The 11605-nt window shown below is 30.1% G+C and overlaps 1 protein-coding gene across 3 annotated transcripts; it reads left to right on the top strand.

The window, feature by feature from the left end:
- On the top strand, positions 1-11284 carry LOC143068534 (inositol 2-dehydrogenase-like). 3 transcript variants are annotated; one of them, XM_076242668.1, is made up of 9 exons: positions 1-107; positions 2539-2601; positions 3486-3645; positions 4115-4185; positions 4498-4606; positions 6066-6193; positions 7115-7338; positions 7908-8073; positions 8753-11283. In XM_076242668.1, the coding sequence occupies exons 2-9, from the start codon at positions 2556-2558 to the stop codon at positions 8860-8862; spliced, it is 1014 nt and encodes a 337-aa protein (XP_076098783.1). In that variant the 5' UTR covers positions 1-107; positions 2539-2555; the 3' UTR covers positions 8863-11283. The 3 variants fall into 3 exon arrangements, with proteins under 3 accessions (XP_076098783.1, XP_076098784.1, XP_076098785.1); XM_076242669.1 differs by lacking the exon at positions 1-107 and adding an exon at positions 513-932 and having other exon boundaries at positions 8753-11284; XM_076242670.1 differs by lacking the exon at positions 1-107 and adding an exon at positions 514-919 and having other exon boundaries at positions 8753-11284.
- The last annotated feature ends 321 nt before the right edge of the window (positions 11285-11605 follow it).

Genomic DNA, 11605 nt, shown 5'->3' with positions numbered 1-11605 from the left:
TATAAAATTAGATACGGATCCGTAACTCCAAACTGATAAGACAAGAGACCACATTTATAAAATAGTCTTTAAAAGTTTATGTGATAGATTTTAAGTGTCATAGATAGGTAAAACTATTTTCATATTGGGAACTAAAATGAATTATGTATGGTTAAGTATAAAAGAAGTAGGGATAATGGAGAACGCATTTGATCTGTAAACCCCTGCACTCATGAAAAAGGCATCATGCATGGTCCAAATGATTATGTCTCCTTTTGTATTTACATTGAGACCGTTCCTTTAATGTCGGGTCTAATAATGGTAAATAAAACACTGTTGTCATAAGACATAGTGGCAGATCCAGAAACATCTATTAAGTGGCGGGGGGGGGGGGGTCGGGCAATTTAGTGGCAAGGTTTCGGTGCAAAATATAATTGACATTCATTTTGTGTCCGGACACACGAACACAAAACTATTATTATGTATTAAAAGTTTGGAGGTTTCCGATAGCATCAGAGATATTAATTTTTTGATACGAAAAAAACGGTAGTTTCTTTTTTAGAATAATTGATACAGACTTCGTCCCCTATCACAGGTAACGCCTGCCTCATATTAAAATAAACACAGACAGCTCAAAAATAGACCACACCTACCACTGCGGGGGGAACTGACTGCCATAATACACCTTATAGCTATTTGTCCGCCATTACTGGATATCACACAGGTTCCCGTAAAATTTTGAAGTCATAAAACAAAATATCTGACGCCACAATGGAAAAGTGATTGTCCTATGACGCGTCAATAGTTCAAGCGGCTGGGTCAGCCGGGATTAGTGATAAGGTGTATATGGGGCCCTTTCTGCTCATTACCTAAATAAGCAACCAACTTTTTTCCCACTAACACCATTAATCTGCCTCTGAGACATGATTAGCTGGAAAAGGTAAAGAGTTGTGGTAAGAGGGGGTCCCAATTTTCTGTGATTAGTCAAAATATGCTTATTGTCATTCATCAAGTTCATCAAAGGTCTTAAACAATAATCGGTTATTTTTGGAAAATTATTTAAGGTGATTCCTCAAAATCAGTTGATTATTTTATCCTCTTAAAGAAAGTGCACATTTTATCTTCAAGCACCAAAAAAAAAGCTCAAGTAATTAACAATCAAAATAAGCACACATAAGAATGGTAAAACAGCACATCGACCAAAAACACTTTTAAATATCACATAAACAAGCATTCCTCATGATATGAAGCAAAGGCTTAGTTAAGAGGGAAGACATGATTTATAAATTTATAAGTTGTAATTGGCTTTTAACATATTTAGTATTTTGATAAACTGCCAGTAAATTGTGTCGATCTTTGAAGACATGGAAAACAAGACATTTCTGATTAATTTAAACAATTATTTATATGTTGTGCAGTTTCAACACTATGTTAAATGGCGGGTCCTGTGCTAACAAACATGTTTAACCTTGCCACATTCTTTATGTGGTTGTCAGTAATTAATGTCTGCAATATTGTCTTTCCATTATTATCATTGAACAAATCAGGCCACTGGTTTTTCTTGTTTTAAATTGTTTCACTATTTATTACTTGATTTATTTCACTTGACTGGGCGGGGCTTAACTGGTTTGCTTATTTAAGACCAGTCTATCTATAGACAGGTGTGTCGGGATATACTCATCAATGAAGTGTCCAGTTATTTGTCCATATCATACACTCAGTTCCTTTGTATATCTGTTTGGTGACACTGATTATCAATTATAATTATATCTGTCATCATCCTTATCACACACATCTTCAATAGACTGTCCTTATTCTTATTAAAACGTAAGCTCTGCCCAATCAGTTGAAATAACATTGTTATTAATCTATAGATGTTTTTATGTCATTTGGTCTCTGGTGGATATTTGTTTCATTAGCAAACATCATGATCATACCACATTTCCTTATTTATAAATTGAAGTTGTAGCAAATTAAAAAAAATCACATTATAAGCAGAAAAAAGCACTTTAGTAACCACATACATGACATAGCAAGATATGTAGCCGATAAGCAGGTAGCAATTATACCATATATTCTGGTATCAATGATGTTTTTTTGTTACAAATGTACATGTATATGCCAGCAATTTGCTTATTCCCTGAGCAGTGAAAATTTGATTAGAAAATAAGATCAGTATTGTGACTGCTACAGCTGTTAGAATGTAAAAGTTAAATTCAATCTCACATCGGATTAGTGTAAAGTGATCTTTATAACAAATTAAAACACTAATTCTAAAGAATTAAGGTAGAAAAATAGATAAAACATACATTAATTTTGTTACATTATTGTATTATTTAAAATTATAAAACCTCATAGGAATTAGATTCAAATATAAGATCCAAATATCAAAACATTTTTCTATTGTAACCAACTGAACATTTTAAAAGGTATTGCAAATTATCATGCTTAAAAACAACATGCCAACATAAAATACAAATAATATACATTATCTAGCTCAACAGATATTGATTCAGTATCATGGTCACAGATAATAGCCATTCTATTTTTACTTTTCAGCATTCAAAAAGTGCACTATGAGCCACAGAGTAGGATTTGCCTTATTTGGGCTTGGCAATATGGGTATGTATTTTAAGAGTTATGAAAATTTCTCACTTGTTAAAACTTTAACTAATTCCTATACATGTGCAATGATGTATATGAATAGTGGTATCTGAGGCCACACTTAAGAATAATTTGGTTTGGCCAAACCCTACCCATTATCAAATTAATATCTTAAGCATGATGAAAAAAAGTGATGAAACCTGATTATTTGAGTGAATTTTCTGAGTTCGAGGACCATAACTATGCAAAAAATCTCCAGACCGGAACAATATTTGAACTTGATTTGTAATTTGTCATGATTTACATTTGTAGAATAGACATGATAGACCATCTTAAGACAAAAAAATGCTGTTTTAATTCATAAACATTTCAGTATAACTTATTTTTGTCATAAGATGTTTTTGCGTAAAATGCCTATTGTCTATTACATTGTATTGGAATACTCATGTCACACCAAACCTTAAGTAATGATCTTAAAAATTCCAAATCTTCTTGCAAAGAATATTCCACCTTTGTACATAGATCTGTAAATCTGAAAAGATAATTTAGGAAAGTTTATGTTTGATTTAAATTGATCCACTGTTTAATTATATACTGGCTACTATTACCAAGAATAGAGAATTTTGAGAAAAAAATCAGATTTTGAAAAATAAGATTATAAGTAAACAGAAACAAAAACTGGTACATTTACACTGTAGTAACTTATCAATGAATATTCCTGCACCAGATAACTTTTTCAAATCCCTTGGAGCCTCTTGTTTGAAAATAAGTCATACATAAAAAAAATTGCATGTGACATTATTGATAAAAACTTAAGTTGTACATGTATGTAGGAATCAGAAAAACAGAGCAAGTAAAATGGCAAAGATTGCAATAAAAACTTAATCAAAATTATGTTTCAGGCTTGGCCCATATGAAGAACATTATGCTATCCCCCAGAGCTACAGTTAACTGGATCATAAGAAACAAGTTGGAAGATGCTGAGAAATTTGTGAAAGACTACAATTTGTCAGCTAAATGTACTACACCAGACAAACTAGAGGCTGTTTATAATGATCCAAAGTAAGAAATAGTTTACCATATTATTTAACACATTATTATACTTCAAAAACTGATTGGTTTAGATTATTAGGTTTTTAACTGGATTTCCAAATTTAATCCAGTTGTGATACCTTATGGTCTCAGAAATATATAATAGTGATTTTCTTTGAACAGTCTGTTGTCTGAAATGAAACCAACATTCAAACAGATCACCCATAGGCAGTAGTTTTGAAATATATGCAATGCTTTCACATTTGAAATCTCATACTATAACTGAAAAGTGGGTTCATAGACTTGATAGATGGATAATGTATGCCCTTTTCCAATGAACTTTTTTTCCTTGTAACAATCCACATTTTGACTTTATCTAAGCATTCTAATTTAATGTGTTGTGTAATTTGTTCTATTCCTGAAACATGTAAAATATATGCCACTGGAAAATTCAGTTAACATGAATCAATACTTATAATCAACAATGATTCTATTTCAGTGTGAAAGCAGTGTTGATATGTTCTCCAACTACCACACATGAAGCTATTATCAAAGATTCTTTAAATGCAAGTAAGTATTTATTTTTTGTCCTATATGAAATAAAGGATGGCACAATGGACACATATAAACTTTTATGAAATGTTTTGAGATACAAAAAAAACCTCTTAAATTTCAAAATCACAGAAGAATGTCTTTTATAGTTACAGTAATAGAAATGCATGTAGTTTCAAATTAGTGTTTCTTTCAATGAACAAATTGTGGAAAATGTTTAAATGAAGATATTCCTTTAATATATAAGGTCAAATTAATGTTGAATTTATTTTATATTTTTTCAAGTGTTATTAACTTTTTGTATTGAACCACTATAAATATTGCTTTCAGACAAGGCAGTATTTTGTGAGAAACCAATTACAGATAATATAAAAACTACAGAAGATTGTTACAATGTAGCAGCTTCTAAAAATAAACCATTGTTTAATGCTCTACACAGGTACGTTTTTTACTCAGATTAATAAGGGGACCTGAAATTGTCATATTGCAATAGACTATTTTCATATTAGAGGGGGGCAGGACCTTTTATCGGGACGTCAGGATAGGTTGTTTTTATGCTCGAGATTTCAAGATTGACCCTTTCAGGATCCGGGAATTCTTTTTTTGAATTTTGGGATGTCTGGATTTAAATTTCATGTTTTTAAGCCTGGGATTATGGGATCAGGACCCCTCTGACCGCCCTTCATATAACTGACTTTTGACTCCGAAGTTTGTATTTTTTCGACAGGATTTTGTGCTAATGAAATTAAGAAACACTGCATTTTCATAAATTTTGTCATTATCAAACCGTTGTGAAGAATACATCAAAAGTATGGAAAAATTAAAATAGATTCATTTGCCTTCTTTTGAGAAACAATAATTCTCAAATAAAAAAAATTCCCTTAGGGAAGAATTAAGCCATTTCTGCAGAAATTATAGCCCTTGGACACTAAAAATTGCCTAAAATGTTTTAAGTATTTTTTATCTATTAGAAAATATATTTTTTTCTTATATAAGATGTTACTGATGCATGAGTTTTATTCTGCTTGAGCCTGAGTGATTTTACCTGAAGTTGTATCCCTAGAACATGGCTTGAAAAAATCAGTTTTTTACATTTTTTTTTCTACTAGAATGCCTGCATGAAACTTTTGACTCCGAAGTTTGTATTTTTTCGACAGGATTTTGTGCTGATGAAATTAAGAAACACAGCATTTTCATAAATTTTGTCATTATCAAACCATTGTGAAGAATACATCAAAAGAATGGAAACATTAAGATAGATTCATTAACCTTCTTTTTGAGAAACAATAATTCTCAAATAAAAAAATTCTCTCAGGGAAGATGATTAGAACTGTACCAAAAAAACACCTGAAAACGTCTGTAGGTTTTATCCATCTGTGGAGTTTTACACACTTTCTGTAATGCTTCAATCTATAGATAAGATGTTTTGTATATAGTCACTTGATAAGAAGCTCAATTTTCGTTTCGTTCCAATTGACTCATTTCTGCAGATATTATAGCCTTCATGTCCTTGGACACTAAAAATTGCCTAAAATTGTGTTTTAAGTATTTTTTATCTAATAATTTAAAAAAAATTTTTTATATATATATATATAAATATATATATATATACGATGTTACTGATGCATGAGTTTTATTCTGCTTGAGTCTGAGTGATTTTACTTGAAGTTGTACCCCTAGAACATGGCTTGAAAAACTCAGTACATTTTTTTCTTCTAGAATGCCTGCATGAATTGATCAGAAAGTATATAATCATAATATACAAATTTTCAGATCAAGTGTAAGTTTCCCAACATGAATTTTAAGCTCATTAAATCATTCCGGATGGAAGGCACATTGCATTGCATAAACATTTCTTAAATATAATAATTTCATTGTTTTGCTTTCTTTTTCTGCAGGAGGTTTGATCCTGATTTTTATCAGGTTTACTCTCAGATTCAAGAGAAAAAGCTTGGGAATCTACGTTTGATAAAAACAACAAGCAGAGATTTAGAAGCTCCTCCAATATCATATATAAAAACATCGGGTGAGAATGACATTTCCTCTACAAGTAAAGAGGTATATTTCATTGAAATTTATACTAACTGTTTATATCTACGTGACTGTGTTATTGTTCAAAATGATCATATCCCCTATGAGAAAAAAAAAATATTCTGAGATTGTGTTTCATTTGAATTCTCCAAATTATGAATGAAACATGTCTGCAAAAGGCAATATTGAGTTTTGTTTGCTGATTTTTTATATTTTTTTCTCTTAAAACATATGGGCTATTGGCACAAAAGATTGTTATATTTTGTTATATGTATCCAAAATTGTAAATTGATTATGGAGCACATCAATAAAGATTCTAAAAGAAGATTCATATAAGCCTCTTTTTGGTATAAATCAGAAAGGTCCTACTTTAAGTTATATATTGCAATTATTGATATGAAAATATTGACTTGCAATAATTTGTAGTCAGACAATTATTTCAATAAGACCATAAGGGAGCTACCATTTGATTTTTATGGGGGGGGGGGGGCTAGGATGAAATTTGAAAAAAATAGGCAGGACAGGAGTTTTGAGTAAAAAAAAAAGGCAGGATGAGACACTTGCAAAAAAAAAAAAGTCAGGACGACAATTTAGGTAAAAAAAGGTCAGGATAAACTAAAAAAAAAAAAAAGGCAGGACCGAACAGAGTGAAAAATAAAAAGGCAGGACAGAGATTACAGCTAAAAAAAAATGCAGGACAAAATTTTTCATCCTAGCCCCCCCATAAAAATCAAATAGTAGCTCCCTAAGGACAAGTATGTGAAAATCTACATATGAAATACAATCGTTATTTATTTCTTTTATACTCGTATTTGTTTTATTCAGATAACACATTACAAAATTAAACCAGATGAAACGGATAAAGGGAATTATTCTGTTTCAGTAATGTCTTAATGTCTTGTATTTAAATTTACAGCTGGAATTTTGAATGATTCAACCATCCATGACCTTGACCTGTCATTATGGTTGTCTGGATCCATTCCAGAGACAGTATATGTACAAGGAAATGCTTTTGATCCAGAGATTGGTAAATGTAATGATATGGACCAAGTTATAGTGACTATTAAATATAAGAATGGTGTGATAGCTTGTCTAGAGAACGGCAGAGTATCTGGTTATGGTTATGACCAAAGACTTGAGGTAAAAATTAAGTTTCTTAAAACTTTTCTTTAAAATAAATTCATACTGTTCTATGTGAATTACAATATATCAATGGTGATTTAATCTTTAACTTATCCACAAACTTAAATTTATCCTAAATATATTAGTGTTTATGTGCTTCATACAGAATATGAAGGTCATTTCATATAATATATATTTAAAAAAACACCAGCAATTTAATAATTCTTTAGATTTGTTTTCTTTTTTGTTTGTAAAGATTTTCAAATTTTGGATACCTTCTATTTTGGTATTACTAATTGTGTTCCGAAATAACAAGATTGCTTCATATGAATGAACTTTACACATATAAAGGCTAAATACCTTGCCAACTTAGAAACTAATGTATAAAATACACCTGATTGCTATTTGTCCCCCATTAATGGACATCACACAGGTTCCCATAAAATTTTGATGTCATAATACAAAATATCTGAAGCCACAATGGAAAAGTGATTGTCCTATGGCGTCAATAGTTCAGGTAGTAAAGATTCTTGTTACAGCAGGGAATAGCGATAAGGTGTATTCATAAAACAATGTATTTATTACAGGCTTTGTTTGATAGTGGTATGTTGAAAGTAGAAAACCCTAACACATCCTTATTGACAACATGTACAGGCAATACAACGTTAACTGGTCCAATACATCCACATTTTACTACCAGATATACACAAGCCTATAACAATGAACTAGAACATTTTCTTGATATAATGGAAGGTATGTTTATAAAAACATGAGGAATATTGTTAAGATTATCAAAATCAAGAATTGACTTTGGAAAATAATCATCGAAGGTTGTGTATTTTGTATAATTTACTCTGCTTTTGTGTTATATTGAAAATTTTAAAAGATAGCATACTTTGTAAATCCTGGTTTAAATCTAAATACAATTTACTTTTTGAAAGGTAAAAAAAGAAATACACATACTCTCAGTTTTTGTAGTTTTTTGTTTCAGCTAATGGCATGCCAACAATTTGATTTATTAAGGTTACCTGCAATTTAATTATAAGTTGAAAATATATTTAAAGAAGAAGATGTGGTATGACTGCCAATGAAACACCTCTTCACAAGAGACCAAATAACACAGAAATGTGGTAGGGTAAAACTATTTTGAAGGTTGAAGGCACCTCCCCCCCTCCCCCTAACCTTGGGTACATTATACATTTGTAATAAATAACCTTTGATTTGTGTGAGTTTGTGCTAAATGACATACATAAAAATAGCTACAATTGAAATGACTTTCCAAACCAAATGGTTTTACATCTTTGATATTTTTTCAACTTCTACAAATATGGGCATTGATGACAACATCAAGTCAATTTTTTAGTAACTGTGTTGAATGTTTGAAAAAAAGTTTGGTTTCCAACATTACAATGCTATATTGTGCTTTTTTCAGGTAAAAGTGAAATGAGAGTAACCAATGAGGACACAATCAAAGTAATGAAACTAGTCAAAGCTTGTCTTAAATCAGTACAGACTCAGGGACCAGTAGGATTTGATGACTAGGAATTACAAGACCATCCAATATTATTCCAATTTAGCAAATTAATCATACTCCAATTATTTTGAAGATGATAAACCCTGATTTGCTCAATTTGTTATACTATAATATCAGACATTAAATCCATTCATGTTGATAGCCAATTTTGTACTGTTTTTCTCTTAAAATTTTATAAATGTGTTATAATCACATGGATATGATTTTTTCATTAAGAATTTTTTCACTGTTCATTTCATTTAGGAATGTTAGTACAGGCATGTTCATTTGCAAGTCACAATTTTTGTAGCCAAAAAAGAATTTCAATTTTTTTATTATACAGTTCCAGCTTCATCATAGTAGACCAAAAATTTATTTTTGTTTTTTTGTACAGTTATAACAATTTAAGGAAATGATGAATACAAGTTAAGCTATCAATTTTTTTTAAAAAGCATGTAAATTTACAGCATTTTGATTTTGGTGGCCCCTTTCATTTTAAATGATTTTCTTATTTGCATTATTATAAAATAGAAACTGTATTATGCATAAAATTGAATCTTACCATTTCTTATATGCTTGCATGTAGATTTTGTTATAGATTTTTGTGTACTGTTGACTTTGACATGATTAACTGCTTTGAGTATTGTTTTTGCAATCTATATACATTTACTGCCAATATTTTTATTCCTTGACATGGTTTTGATATACATTTTGATGTTATTTACAATTGTTTTTATAAAGTCCCACCAGCTATTGTATTTGTTGATGAGAATATTTTTTTTTCAACATATATTCGTCTTTGCAAGGGTTTTTTGGGTTAATTTCTGATAGGGTTGGGTATAAGTGCCCAATCTGCCTAAGAATTAGACAGTGGTGAAAGCATGAGAAACAAACCCCTCTCATCTTTATATTGATTTAAGTTTAGCATGCAGAATGGTGCATGAATATAATGTTTGTTTTCTTTCTCTGTTATAGTTATTCAAGATATAATTTGGTTAAACTACATTAGAAAAACAACAATTAAGGGGAGATAACTCTATAATTTGCAACCATACTAATGGAAATGTATCTAATTATTTTTATAATTACCAGACAATGCTGATACAAAAGACGTCACATTTCTAACTCAGGATGAAGGTACCTTCAAAATAGGGTGGTTAGATTGGTGTTTTTTTCAGCTATGTTTTGTTTTTTTTACTAATTTTTCTTATTCTTACAAAGACTTGCACTTAAAATGCAACACCTTCATATGGTCACTATTACCAGTATAAGAATACCACTGAGAAATAATGAAATATATTCCTTTAATTGTATGAAATACATTTGTAATACTGTACATCTGACACCATTAATTCCTTAATACTTAATAATATTGGCTACTCAATAGACTATTTTCATATACCAACTTTTGACTCCATAAAATATAATTAGGTTACCAACTCAGTCATGTAAGAACAACCAAAAGTAATACAATCAAGCTAGGTCAAATATAGGTGGATAATTATCTGTTTTCTAAGGTGGTTTTTTTTTCAAATAGAAAACATAAAACAGCAGATTTTCCTCCTAAATTGTATTTACTAGACCAAGTACCAGAATATCCTACTACAGAGTAAAGGAACCGTGGAAATTTTTTTAGAACCCAGGAGTCAACAATATAAAAATAGCACTTCAAGAAGGTTTATAAATTTCTTCTGTCTACAACAGAAACAATTTTCAATTTTAATTACAGCAATTAGATTTTTGATGAGAACTTTCAAAACTGATATAATTTTACCATTTAAAAATATGAACAGAAGACAGCAATTATCTTTAAGCTGTCAGTCTATAATTACCATGATTACCATGATTTGTTCATTGATATTTGGAAAACATTCTCTATGAGTGATTGAATTTAAACTAGGGCCAATTATGGGGTCATAGTTAGTCTCAACACAGATATAAGACAAAAGAGAGGACTGAAATTTCAAAAATTGCTTTGAGAAATATTAATGTGTTAAATTTTCATAAATATTCTGAAGCATGAGCAGATTCCATAATAGCAATCAGTTAACGCAAATTCAAGCAATATTTTTACTTCTGAACAATGATGGGTATTTAAAAAAAATATGCAAAATTTTAATTCCTAGTTTTTGGCCTTCAATTTTTAGAGGTTAGGTGTAAAAAAAATTATATCAATACCAACTGACAGTGGGTTCTTGAAAAATGATTATTATCAGAAGAATATACACCTCCAAGAAATTTAAGAGGTATTTCAATCTCCCTTTGCCATTTTTACATGATTTTTTATTTTAATTATTTTGTAATACTTGTTCAATATAATAAGATATATTTAGTATTAAGGTTTGGACATAACAGAGCATTAAGTTGTTTTAATAATGTTGTATTATTGAAATTGTTTGTAATAATTTCATCACTGTATGTTTACAAGTTTATTTTTAATCAGAAATTTATAATTTATGATTTGCACTATTTATGATTATAATAATTGTTAAATATTCTATATTTTTGATTACTGTTGATTAATACAATAAAATTGTTTTGGATATATATAAAAAGTAATGTTTCCATTTTTGTCGAGCCTGCAACTTTTGTTGCAGAAAGATCGACATAGGGATAGTGATCCGGCGGCGACGGCGGTGTTAGCTCACTTCTTAAAAGCTATATATTTTAGAAGGTGGAAGACCTGGATGCTTCATATTTTGTATATAGATGCCTCATGTTACGAAGTTTCCGTCAGTCACATGTCCAATGTCCTTGACCTCATTTTCATGG

The sequence above is a fragment of the Mytilus galloprovincialis genome, chromosome 3, assembly GCF_965363235.1.
Source record: "Mytilus galloprovincialis chromosome 3, xbMytGall1.hap1.1, whole genome shotgun sequence".
Classification (NCBI taxonomy): domain Eukaryota; kingdom Metazoa; phylum Mollusca; class Bivalvia; order Mytilida; family Mytilidae; genus Mytilus; species Mytilus galloprovincialis.
The sequence above is the reverse complement of the archived record's forward strand: the minus strand, read 5'-3'. Positions and strand labels throughout refer to the sequence as shown.